Genomic DNA, 11,402 nt, shown 5'->3' with positions numbered 1-11,402 from the left:
CACACACACAGCACCCCTCATACACACACACACACACAGCACCCCTCATACACACACACAGCACCCCTCATACACACACACAGCACCCCTCATACACACACACAGCACCCCTCATACACACACACAGCACCCCTCATACACACACACAGCACCCCTCATACACACACACAGCACCCCTCATACACACACACAGCACCCCTCATACACACACACAGCACCCCTCATACACACACACAGCACCCCTCATACACACACACAGCACCCCTCATACACACACACAGCACCCCTCATACACACACACACAGCACCCCTCATACACACACACACAGCACCCCTCATACACACACACAGCACCCCTCATACACACACAGCACCCCTCATACACACACAGCACCCCTCATACACACACACACACGCACCCCCCCCCACACACACACACGCACGCACCCCCCCCCCACACACACACACGCACGCACCCCCCCCCCCCCCCCACACACACACACACACACACGCACTTTAAGGGGAAAAAAAAGTTGGCATGTATTGCGGTTTGGGCACTCGGGCTCAAAAAGGTTCGCCATCACTGCTCTAGGGTGAATGTCAGATATATGAAATATTCATCTCTCTGAATTATTATTTTCTGCAAATCTGTAGCCACTACATGAAGCAGGAATCATATTATCCTACAGTTTCCAATGGGATAGCTGTGCATATCACATTAAGCTCTGCTCAGCAACAGCCTAGGATATTAAGTTCAGCAGTTCAATGTAGTTTTCAATCATGAAGATATTAACGGTTTAGCAAGTTAACAAAAAAAAAATTTTTTAAAAAGTACGGCTAGTTACCAAGTTTTATGCAAATGCTCAAGTCTAATATTAATAGGACCTTAACGTCAACCCCCCTCAATTATTCCTTCAGACACAAAGACAACCATCAAATAGGAATCACTTAGTGCATCTCAGGATGCTCTCCCAATTGCCACCTCTGTCCTGTTCTAGTTAGGGTCCATTGAGTGTTCCTGTAGACGTTTTCCAGTCTAGCATCCAATCCCATCCATTTAAACCTACTTTCTGTCAGCACCCAATCTCTGTATCACATTTTACATATAGAAAATAGGGGGGGGGGGGGGGGGAATTCTTGAAGAGATTGAGGTTTATTTTTTGTACATATGGAATTTATTGACTGTGTTCATTTTAAAAGAAAAAGTTATGAAATATATTTAACTTTTATCTTTAAAGTTTATTTTTTTTTTATTTATTTATTTATTTATTTTTTTATTTTTTTATTTTTAACTTCTATTTTGCGATTTGTTAAACGGACTATAAATCAGAAATTCTGATAGGAAAAATTTTAACAATTGACAATGGAGAATGACCATGGTGGGAGAAGGGGTGAAAAAAAAAAAAGTTACAGGCTCAGAATGATGGCTAAACAGAGAGATATGCATATGGTAAACCTCTCTCTTTCGCTTCAACAACCCAATGCCCGTTCACCACCATGTAAGCAGACAGGTATCTTTGGTGGGGTCCTTGTAAAACTACAAATAGCGGTGCTGCATTAAACTGGCATGAACAGTCTAGTTATCAATCTGTCACTTTAAATAGCCAATAAAGAGATCAAGTCCTTAATGTTTTATCAAAATAAAATTCAATAAAGGAAAAGTTAATTTCATCCACTGAGAAAAGACCACAAGAGGCACTGACCTGGACACTGGTGATCGTGGTAAATTGGTAAGCCTTGACTATGGAGTAGTTTGCTTCGACGTCCACTATCGCTAAAAATAGGTACTTCCACCACTTCTTTCTTACTATCTGCAGAAGTCCATTCTCTCCTGTCGAGTTAGACAAATTAAAGCATTGGATATTTATTCATTCCTACATAGATTTGCCCTTTTACCTTTTTATCTTTGGTAAAATGACTAAACCCGAAAATGTTAAAGTATATTTCGGCTTGTCTTGCCTATATGTTAATTGGGCATCATATGACATTGTCCCCTCTGCAAAATCAAACATCTGCTATAAGCCTAACTATCCTTGACACACAATATCTTTGTAAACTATCTTGTAGTCACATCTTAGGCTGGCCAACCATCACTCTAGTCCAAAGATCGTGTTTGCTAAGGATTGCATGCGCACACTTAGAAGCTATATTACTCGACCTTCACATTGTCTGAATGCATTTTATCTTAAGATTACATAAAAAAAAAGTGTTAAAACACATGGGCACAAAAAAGGTTAAATCGTGTTATCTGCATTCTCTGAAAATATACCAATTTAATTTAAAGTTCTTCGAGTGCATCAACATTTTTATTTTTATCTACAATGTCAAGGCTGGCACTTGGGGTCTGGATTTATTTTCAGGCTTTGAGTGTAAAGATTGTGTTCAGTTGAAAAATATAATTATGTATCCTGTTTAACTCCGTTCAAAACACAGAGGTAGAAATTACAGGTTAAAAAAATAAATAAATAAAAAAAAAATTACCAGAAAAAAAAAAAAAAATAAAGGACATTTCACATTCTATGTTTGCGGTTTTAGAAGGTGTTCACCACAGAACACTTTAATAAAAAGATAAACAAATAGCTGCTTAAAGAAAGGTTTCCACAGTTAGGATCTAAAGCCTTCACTTAATTCATGAAGCATGTTATTAGGTGGGGCGTTTGTTGTATTTATAGATGTGTGTCTTGGCATTAGCAGGACTGTGGGACCCTGCCCTGCCTTGTGTGGAGCTATATACCATGAGCGGACAGTTGTAGAATGCCATTAAATCGTGTAGTTCCTATCTACAAAGGCATTTTAAATTGTAAAGAAAGTGTTTTCTGTCATTGCATTACTCAGAGCTGAATCAGTTTGCAACCCCCTCCACGAGATAAATGATCAGAGAGCTCTATGCCTCCAGTATTGTGCAAATTTGATATGGTTTTATGCAGTGACAATTTATCATTTGCATCCATACACATGGGTGGTTTTATCTATCTATAAAAGCAAAATAATCAAACTATTGAATTGTTTGTAGAAATGAATTTTCCATCACAAATCATTTGCTCATGTATTTTTGCCTCATTCCGAACTCATTCATCAGCCAATACGCACAGATGTCTCGTACACTTTGAATGACATCACTCCAGCACAGTCACTGACACGACCATCTGATTGCTTAACTAACAAAGGCTGCACTCGTTCAACTACAGGTACGAAATATTAGCTCATAGAGCAGTGTGAGCCACAGTTGAGCATTACATTTTGACATCGTGGGTGTGATGCTCTGACGTTTGGCAAGTGTTCAAACTGTGGCAAATGTCTCACTAGCCAATTTGCAAGCGATATAATCCTACACTATTCATTCAAGCACGTGCCTAGTTTCCTGCTTCTTTAGTGCTTAGTTTGTCATATGATGTCATACCTATGCGGTCACATTGTTTGTTCTCTTAAATGACCCATTCCTTTCTTTTAAATTAATCAGATGCTTACATCGTAAATTAGCTGAGCGCCAACCTTGCGTCCAACAGACTGCAGATAAATGGTTTGAGCATCACGGCTTGAATGTAAAGGTTTAAATAAACACAAGCTGCCTCCAAATACACGGTTTGAAAACAGATGATGTTTTAGTTCTAAAAGACGCAATAGTTTCAAGACTTTGCTGCCATATTTAAACAAGCATGTCAGGGTGTGGGAGCCAGTGAAATGGAAGAACAAAGCCTTTTTTTTTCTCCAGGTTTAAGATACCTGCTCAGTCTTTCCAGGTATTGAAGTGGATGTGTCATTGAAAAAAAAAAAAAAAAACCATAAGAGTGTGTACTTTAAACAGAATAGATTGTCAGGTAACACTGTCATAAATCCATAGAATTCTCCTCACCTCAATGAAGGTGCCACACAAGTGCACACGTTACTAACGGGGTAGTTAAAAACAATGTGATAGGGCTGCATGGCGAAACACTTAACGGTCATTCAAAAACTTGACTCAACGTAAACGGGAAGCTTCTACACAACCTTCAAACACAAGATCTTACAGTTTACACTAGCATGATGGAGCAATGCCAGACCATGTATGACTCCTGCCACTGATTCTTGAGGAGTACACTGCCAGATGGATATAAAAAAAAAAAAAAAATGAATATATAGCTACATAACATACATACCTGCTCGAAATGCCAGCCAGACAGTGTATACCAGGAAAAGGAGGCAGTAGTTGATAAAACTCTGTAGCATCGGAGTGTCTACTTTGTAGCTTTCCGCCAGGAACTGGCTGGTAACGGCAGTGCCACATATAAACAGAGACACCATCTGTCCCATCGCGATGGTCTTCAGAACACTCCTGGAAGAGATCAGAAGGAGTTTCTTTATTAGAAAACAAAGTGATACACTATACTTCCAAGGCCAACTGAAACTGACAGCAATCAAAGAAGTAAAATATGTCTATTACCAGACAACGTCAGTTCATAAAATAATGTAAAACTGTTCCAAACTGTTTATGAAACAAGAAATGTTTAAATAATAAAAAAATAAAAAATAAAATATGCACTAAGCAGGGCAAGGGGACATCTTTGCTCTATAATGTGTGCAATGAGCATAAGGTGTGCCTATTAAGGAGGGACGTTTCCCATTTTGTGCCCAAATCCCTCTGTCACTATTTTACAAGAGCTCTAAATTGTTGTGTCCGAGTGTATAACAGAGTTTCAGAGCAACAATGCTCACAGTAATGTTTCTAAAAACTACAATAAATGTAACTAGAAATCAGTCGGTGTAAAAAAAGATACATTTTTATTGTTCTACGTTACATTTTATTCACATAAATTGCCATCAGTAAGTCACTTAAAATTTCTTAGAACAGCACCGCCAACACCTAAAATTAAAGTGTCCCTCTTTGTCCATTTAAAATGTTGGGAGTTCTGCATAACATGCTGTGGTGCATGTATGTCCCTTCAAGTATCAGTTAAGAATCAGGAGTTTGGATATTAGTAATTAGTGTCATTATGTAATATCAGCAGCTTTTCCACATATCTAGAGCAAGGGTGTCCAAAAGGAAGATCCCCCAGCTCCCATGATGCTTTGCCATTGTACAGGAATGCAAAGCATCATGGTATTTATAGTTCTATAACATCTAGGCATCTAGCGTTTGGGCAGCCCTGGTCTAGGGAATGCAAGGTCAACAGTTACCCATCAGATATTACTAGACTCAGCAGCATTAGTGTACATTCAATTAGTTCTACATTTGTCCAGGCAAAGTGGGGAAGGTGCTAGCATCAGCTAATGCTAAATGTCTTTTCTGGAGAATTTAAGTTAGTAAAGAGATGGCAGGTAACATTTACTGAACCAAAAACAGGTGGGGATGTTCACTAAATTGGGTTTTGATTACCAGTTGACTATGTAGAATTTAGCTGTAGCTGGGTCAATCATAACTGCAATCTGCTCTAAATTTACTACGCACACACACACAAACAGAATATACACAGTCAGAAACTAAAACAGATTATAAAACAATTGCAAAGACCTAGCCGATGAACAAGACAAGCGCTTACCTATGTAGCGCAATTTCTCTCCATTAACCAACAAAATAATAAATGTTAAAAAAAATTGCTATCTAAAAAGAACACACAATGAAAATGCAAACATCCTGCACAGCAGAGGTGAGGTGGAATAGAATAGAGATTAAACTTCCTGTCCTGCGTCAAGGAGCTCTCTTGTACATCTAACCTGATCATGGAATGTTTCAAAACCACCTCGCACATCCCATAAACCAGACTTTCTTTAAATGTCAGCTGTACTGTGGGTTACCGGCTACACACATACACACAATGGTAAATGAAGGTGTCAGCCAAGATGGGCAAAATCTCTCTCTTCTGCAGATGCAGAGTACAATTCCCATATAAAGAGATTCGAAAAGCTTTAATTTAGATCAAAAACAAAACTTTTTTTTTTTTTTTTTTAAATAAAAGATGAATACCACTTGGAGTTCTCTTTTAGAATGTTTTTTTTTTTCAGTCCAGCAAAACCATGGCATTTGACATGTACATCCTGCCTATTATAATAAGAATTAAAAATAATGCAAGGGCGTACCATAAAATAAATAGTTATAATTAGAATATTGCACAATATAAAATATGTAATGGGAGCAAGGAGGAATATATTATACGTGGACAGCACCTGGCCTGTCTGGGTTCCCAATGGTGCACTAGGAGCAGAGAACCTAAGAATAGTGGAATTATTACAGACACAACTGGAATAAAAAGTTGAGAGTTTATCATCAATGCCCACTCATACGCAAGAAATGCAGGTGACAATTTTGTTAAACTGCTGGAGCAAATTTATTTATGAGGAGTAAAACAAATACAAACCAAAGACATGTCTTAGCATTACCGGGTCATTAATGAACACCCTCAGTTCTTTACACATTAAGAAAATATCCCAAATTGGGACAGTTCTCTTCATTGTGTAAAGAGGATGATGTTTATATTTTTGGCTGACGGAGGGCCCATATTAGTAGGTATACATCACATTTTCCAATTTTGGACTCTGGGTCTGCAATTTAACGGCACCTGAAGAACCACAAAGCAAGTTCTCAAAGGAAGGTATTCTCTTAAAGTAAACACTGAAAATAGCTTAAAATACTGACTTGTGATGCTTTATATAAACCGTAACTAGCCAAAAATATATATTCAAAAGGTGTAGAACTGAAAAAAAAAAAAAGGTGCAACTTCAGAAAATCACACCATAAAAATGAAAAAACCTTGCCGCCTTTAAACATTGATAACAAACACACACACACCTATGTGTTACTCTGAATCTAAATAGACATAACTTGTACAAATGTCAGCTTGACACAGGCCTCTTTGCAGGCTGAAACATTGTATTTCTTGTTCCAATAAAACTGCTCAATATACAATATATGGAGTACCTGGATCATACATATTTTTTGACAACTCATAAAAAAGGCATTTCATGGGCCTACAGTCCAAAAGACTGCCACACATCTGCACAATAAAGTAAAATAGGAGTACTGTATAAATATTTGGGTATATAAATGGACGTTGCTGGAAAGCTTATTATACTGTGCTTTCTCACTCACATTCACAAAACACATTAAAAACCACAAACTATAAAGTGATACTGTGATAGCTCACGTGGCACAGATATCAGAAATTCCTCAGAAAGCTATTATTACAGAATTGGAGAGGCATTCTGTAATCGCCCTGACCTTTGCTCATAAAGCCTCAATGGAGTATATAAGTGAAATTGCTAAATCAAAAGAGTGATCGGTGTAAAATTGATTTGAGGACCAGATTTAGCAAAACCGCTTTAACGTAGGGTAATTGAAATAGGAAAAACCTCACAGCACAAATTATGCTGCGGCGAGACCCCTGTCCCAGACTTCCTTCTTTTTCGTTTTGTAACTGCAAGTTTACAAAAAAACGTGCTGCATATACAACCCCTACGTCTTCTAATAGGCTCCCTCATTGCCCTGTACGTAACGCAGCTTCAAACACAAAAAAAAAACAAAAAAAACAACATGAATGGTGTTAAAAAGGTAATAGAAGCCATGTAATTATTTTATTCAAGAGTTTCATTCACATTTTACACAAATAAAAATGATGAAGAAGATTGCTGAACACTTTTTCCATAACCCAGAAATAGAAAACAGGGGGACAACAGTATTGGATGAAAACCTTTTAGAATTTTGGAGCTAATTCCTTGTGTGTAAAAGACTCACTGCGGAAGCAATAAAACCTTAGGATCTGCAATATATAAAGAAACTACACCGGCACGAAAAGAATGTGACAAGGTACCTGCTAGACATTAATAAAACCCACAGTGTGCGTACCTATACTGTTAAAAAAGTGGGTACGTTGATGATAATATTAATAGAAAATAAATGAAACCGAAAAAAAAGAGACACTGTAATAAAATCTGTCCACAGATTGAGGGAGGCCACTGTAATTAAAAAATAGGCAGGGTAATCAGAATATCCCACCTAGTGAGCCTAGACACTGTAATCAAAAGCTCCCACAGACATTGAGTGACCACCCTTACCAAAGACTCTTTTACAGAGAGGGTCGACCGTGCAATCAAAACCTCCCACAGAGAGAGAGAGGGTAGATACAGTAATCAAAACCTCCCACAATGAGAGAGAGGGTAGATACAGTAATCAAAACCTCCCACAGAGAGAGAGAGAGAGAGAGAGAGGGTAGATACAGTAATCAAAACCTCCCACAGAGAGAGAGAGAGAGAGAGAGGGTAGATACAGTAATCAAAACCTCCCACAGAGAGAGAGAGAGGGTAGATACAGTAATCAAAACCTCCCACAGAGAGAGAGAGAGGGTAGATACAGTAATCAAAACCTCCCACAGAGAGAGAGAGAGAGGGTAGATACAGTAATCAAAACCTCCCACATAGAGAGAGAGAGAGAGGGTAGATACAGTAATCAAAACCTCCCACAGAGAGAGAGAGAGAGAGAGAGAGAGAGAGAGTAGATACAGTATTCAAAACCTCCCACAGAGAGAGAGAGAGAGAGAGAGAGAGAGAGAGAGAGAGAGAGAGAGGGTAGATACAGTAATCAAAACCTCCCACAGAGAGAGGGGGTAGATACAGTAATCAAAACATCACACAGAGAGAGGGGGTAGATACAGTAATCAAAACATCACACAGAGAGAGGGGGTAGATACAGTAATCAAAACCTCCCACAGAGAGAGAGAGAGAGAGAGAGGGTAGATACAGTAATCAAAACATCACACAGAGAGAGGGGGTAGATACAGTAATCAAAACATCACACAGAGAGAGGGGGTAGATACAGTAATCAAAACATCACACAGAGAGAGGGGGTAGATACAGTAATCAAAACATCACACAGAGAGAGGGGGTAGATACAGTAATCAAAACATCACACAGAGAGAGGGGGTAGATACAGTAATCAAAACATCACACAGAGAGAGGGGGTAGATACAGTAATCAAAACCTCACACAGAGAGAGGGGGTAGATACAGTAATCAAAACCTCCCACAGAGAGAGGGGGTAGATACAGTAATCAAAACCTCCCACAGAGAGAGGGGGTAGATACAGTAATCAAAACCTCCCACAGAGAGAGGGGGTAGATACAGTAATCAAAACCTCCCACAGAGAGAGGGGGTAGATACAGTAATCAAAACCTCCCACAGAGAGAGGGGGTAGATACAGTAATCAAAACATCCCACAGAGAGAGGGGGTAGATACAGTAATCAAAACATCACACAGAGAGAGAGGGTAGATACAGTAATCAAAACATCACACAGAGAGAGAGGGTAGATACAGTAATCAAAACATCACACAGAGAGAGAGGGTAGATACAGTAATCAAAACATCACACAGAGAGAGAGGGTAGATACAGTAATCAAAACATCACACAGAGAGAGAGGGTAGATACAGTAATCAAAACATCACACAGAGAGAGAGGGTAGATACAGTAATCAAAACATCACACAGAGAGGGTAGATACAGTAATCAAAACATCACACAGAGAGAGGGTAGATACAGTAATCAAAACATCACACAGAGAGAGGGTAGATACAGTAATCAAAACATCACACAGAGAGAGGGTAGATACAGTAATCAAAACATCACACAGAGAGAGGGTAGATACAGTAATCAAAACATCACACAGAGAGAGGGTAGATACAGTAATCAAAACATCACACAGAGAGAGGGTAGATACAGTAATCAAAACATCACACAGAGAGAGGGTAGATACAGTAATCAAAACATCACACAGAGAGAGGGGGTAGATACAGTAATCAAACATCACAGAGAGAGAGAGGGTAGATACAGTAATCAAACATCACAGAGAGAGAGAGGGTAGATACAGTAATCAAAACCTCCCACCGGGAGAGAGGGTAGATACAGTAATCAAAACCTCCCACCGAGAGAGGGAGGGTAGATACAGTAATCAAAACCTCCCACAGAGAGAGAGAGGGTAGATACAGTAATCAAAACCTCCCACAGAGAGAGAGAGGGTAGATACAGTAATCAAAACCTCCCACAGGGAGAGAGGGTAGATACAGTAATCAAAACCTCCCACCGAGAGAGGGAGGGTAGATACAGTAATCAAAACCTCCCACCGAGAGAGGGAGGGTAGATACAGTAATCAAAACCTCCCACAGAGAGAGAGAGGGTAGATACAGTAATCAAAACCTCCCACAGAGAGAGAGAGGGTAGCTACAGTAATCAAAACATCACAGAGAGAGAGAGAGGGGGTAGCTACAGTAATCAAAACCTCACACAGAGAGAGTGATACAGTAATCACATCAGACAGATAAGTGATCACCCTTGCCAAAGACTCTTTGACAGAAAACGTAGACACTGAAGTCAAAATCTCCCACAGAGAGAGGGAAGACAGATACAAAACATACACATAATAATAATTCAGAACAAAAATAAACATGTTTGTTTCAGAAGAAAATTGGGTTTCTTTTTATTTCAAATACATCTAGAAAAGGTTTACTATGACAAACAAAACATTATTAAGTAATATTGCACTATAGCTTAATATTTATTTTGAAGTTTTTTGCTGTATTCCTGTGACAGTATATATATATTTATATATATACACACACTTACACACACACACACACACACTATAAAAAATATATACAATTGTTTTGTTTCTTTTTTTATATATATATACTGTGACAGTATAAAAAGAAATGTAAAAAAAAATTAGATAGATATATATCTAATCACAGGTGCCTGATCTTTCTCAGCCAATCCCGAATCTCCAATTGTTTTAATTGGAAGAATATCTGATACAATAATATTGCTGTGCTTTGTTTTTTTTTTTTTTTGTGATGATACTGGTTGAAGCTTTGCTGCACAGGCTCAACCACTGGATTGTATGAGTCAGTCTGCACAAGTTACCAAACATTACACCAAGCACAAAAGGCATATTTCTGCCTGTGCCACCACTATGTAGGGTGGTGGGCATACAAAGGCAATTAGACAGTGGGCTTCTGAAACAAAAGTTATGCGAAAATCACAAGTTATTATGATTTTGATTTATTTTCATTTAATGCCCCATATCAGGTTCTGCCAACATGATAGCTGAACATCAGTTAAGGGAGTGTAATGGAACCACAACAGGAATTATTTGTAAATCTATCCTGAAAGTAAAGTATGTCAGCAGTAATTTCCAACATTACAATTAACAATACAATATTATAAAATATTAAAATGTTTGCTATTCTTTTATAGATCAGATTTTCTCAGATCATTATATCTCAATAATCTTGTTTTCTTTGATCGTCACATAGTATTTTTGTACGTCATTGGCAATTTGATCTATTTTACAGTTTAGACTCTCTCAATAAGCCCAGTCTGATTAATATTTCTAACATTATGGTGTTGGGTATGGATGACCCAAGTAAAACCCAATAAATTAGCGT

General features: G+C 38.4%; 1 protein-coding gene across 2 annotated transcripts in view; it reads right to left on the bottom strand.

The window, feature by feature from the left end:
* Positions 1–11,402, bottom strand: part of SLC35F2 (solute carrier family 35 member F2) — a 55,550-nt gene that overhangs the window by 11,196 nt on the left and 32,952 nt on the right. For both annotated transcript variants that reach the window (XM_063444913.1, XM_063444912.1), the window contains exons 2-3: positions 4,137–4,312; positions 1,704–1,831 (exon numbers count right to left, since the gene is read on the bottom strand). In XM_063444913.1, the coding sequence (XP_063300983.1) occupies positions 1,704–1,831; positions 4,137–4,312 (304 nt within the window). The remainder of the gene's footprint in view (positions 1–1,703; positions 1,832–4,136; positions 4,313–11,402) is intronic.

Source organism: Pelobates fuscus, chromosome 1, assembly GCF_036172605.1.
Source record: "Pelobates fuscus isolate aPelFus1 chromosome 1, aPelFus1.pri, whole genome shotgun sequence".
Taxonomy (NCBI): Eukaryota; Metazoa; Chordata; class Amphibia; order Anura; family Pelobatidae; genus Pelobates; species Pelobates fuscus.
This window is presented reverse-complemented; position numbering and strand designations above follow the sequence as displayed.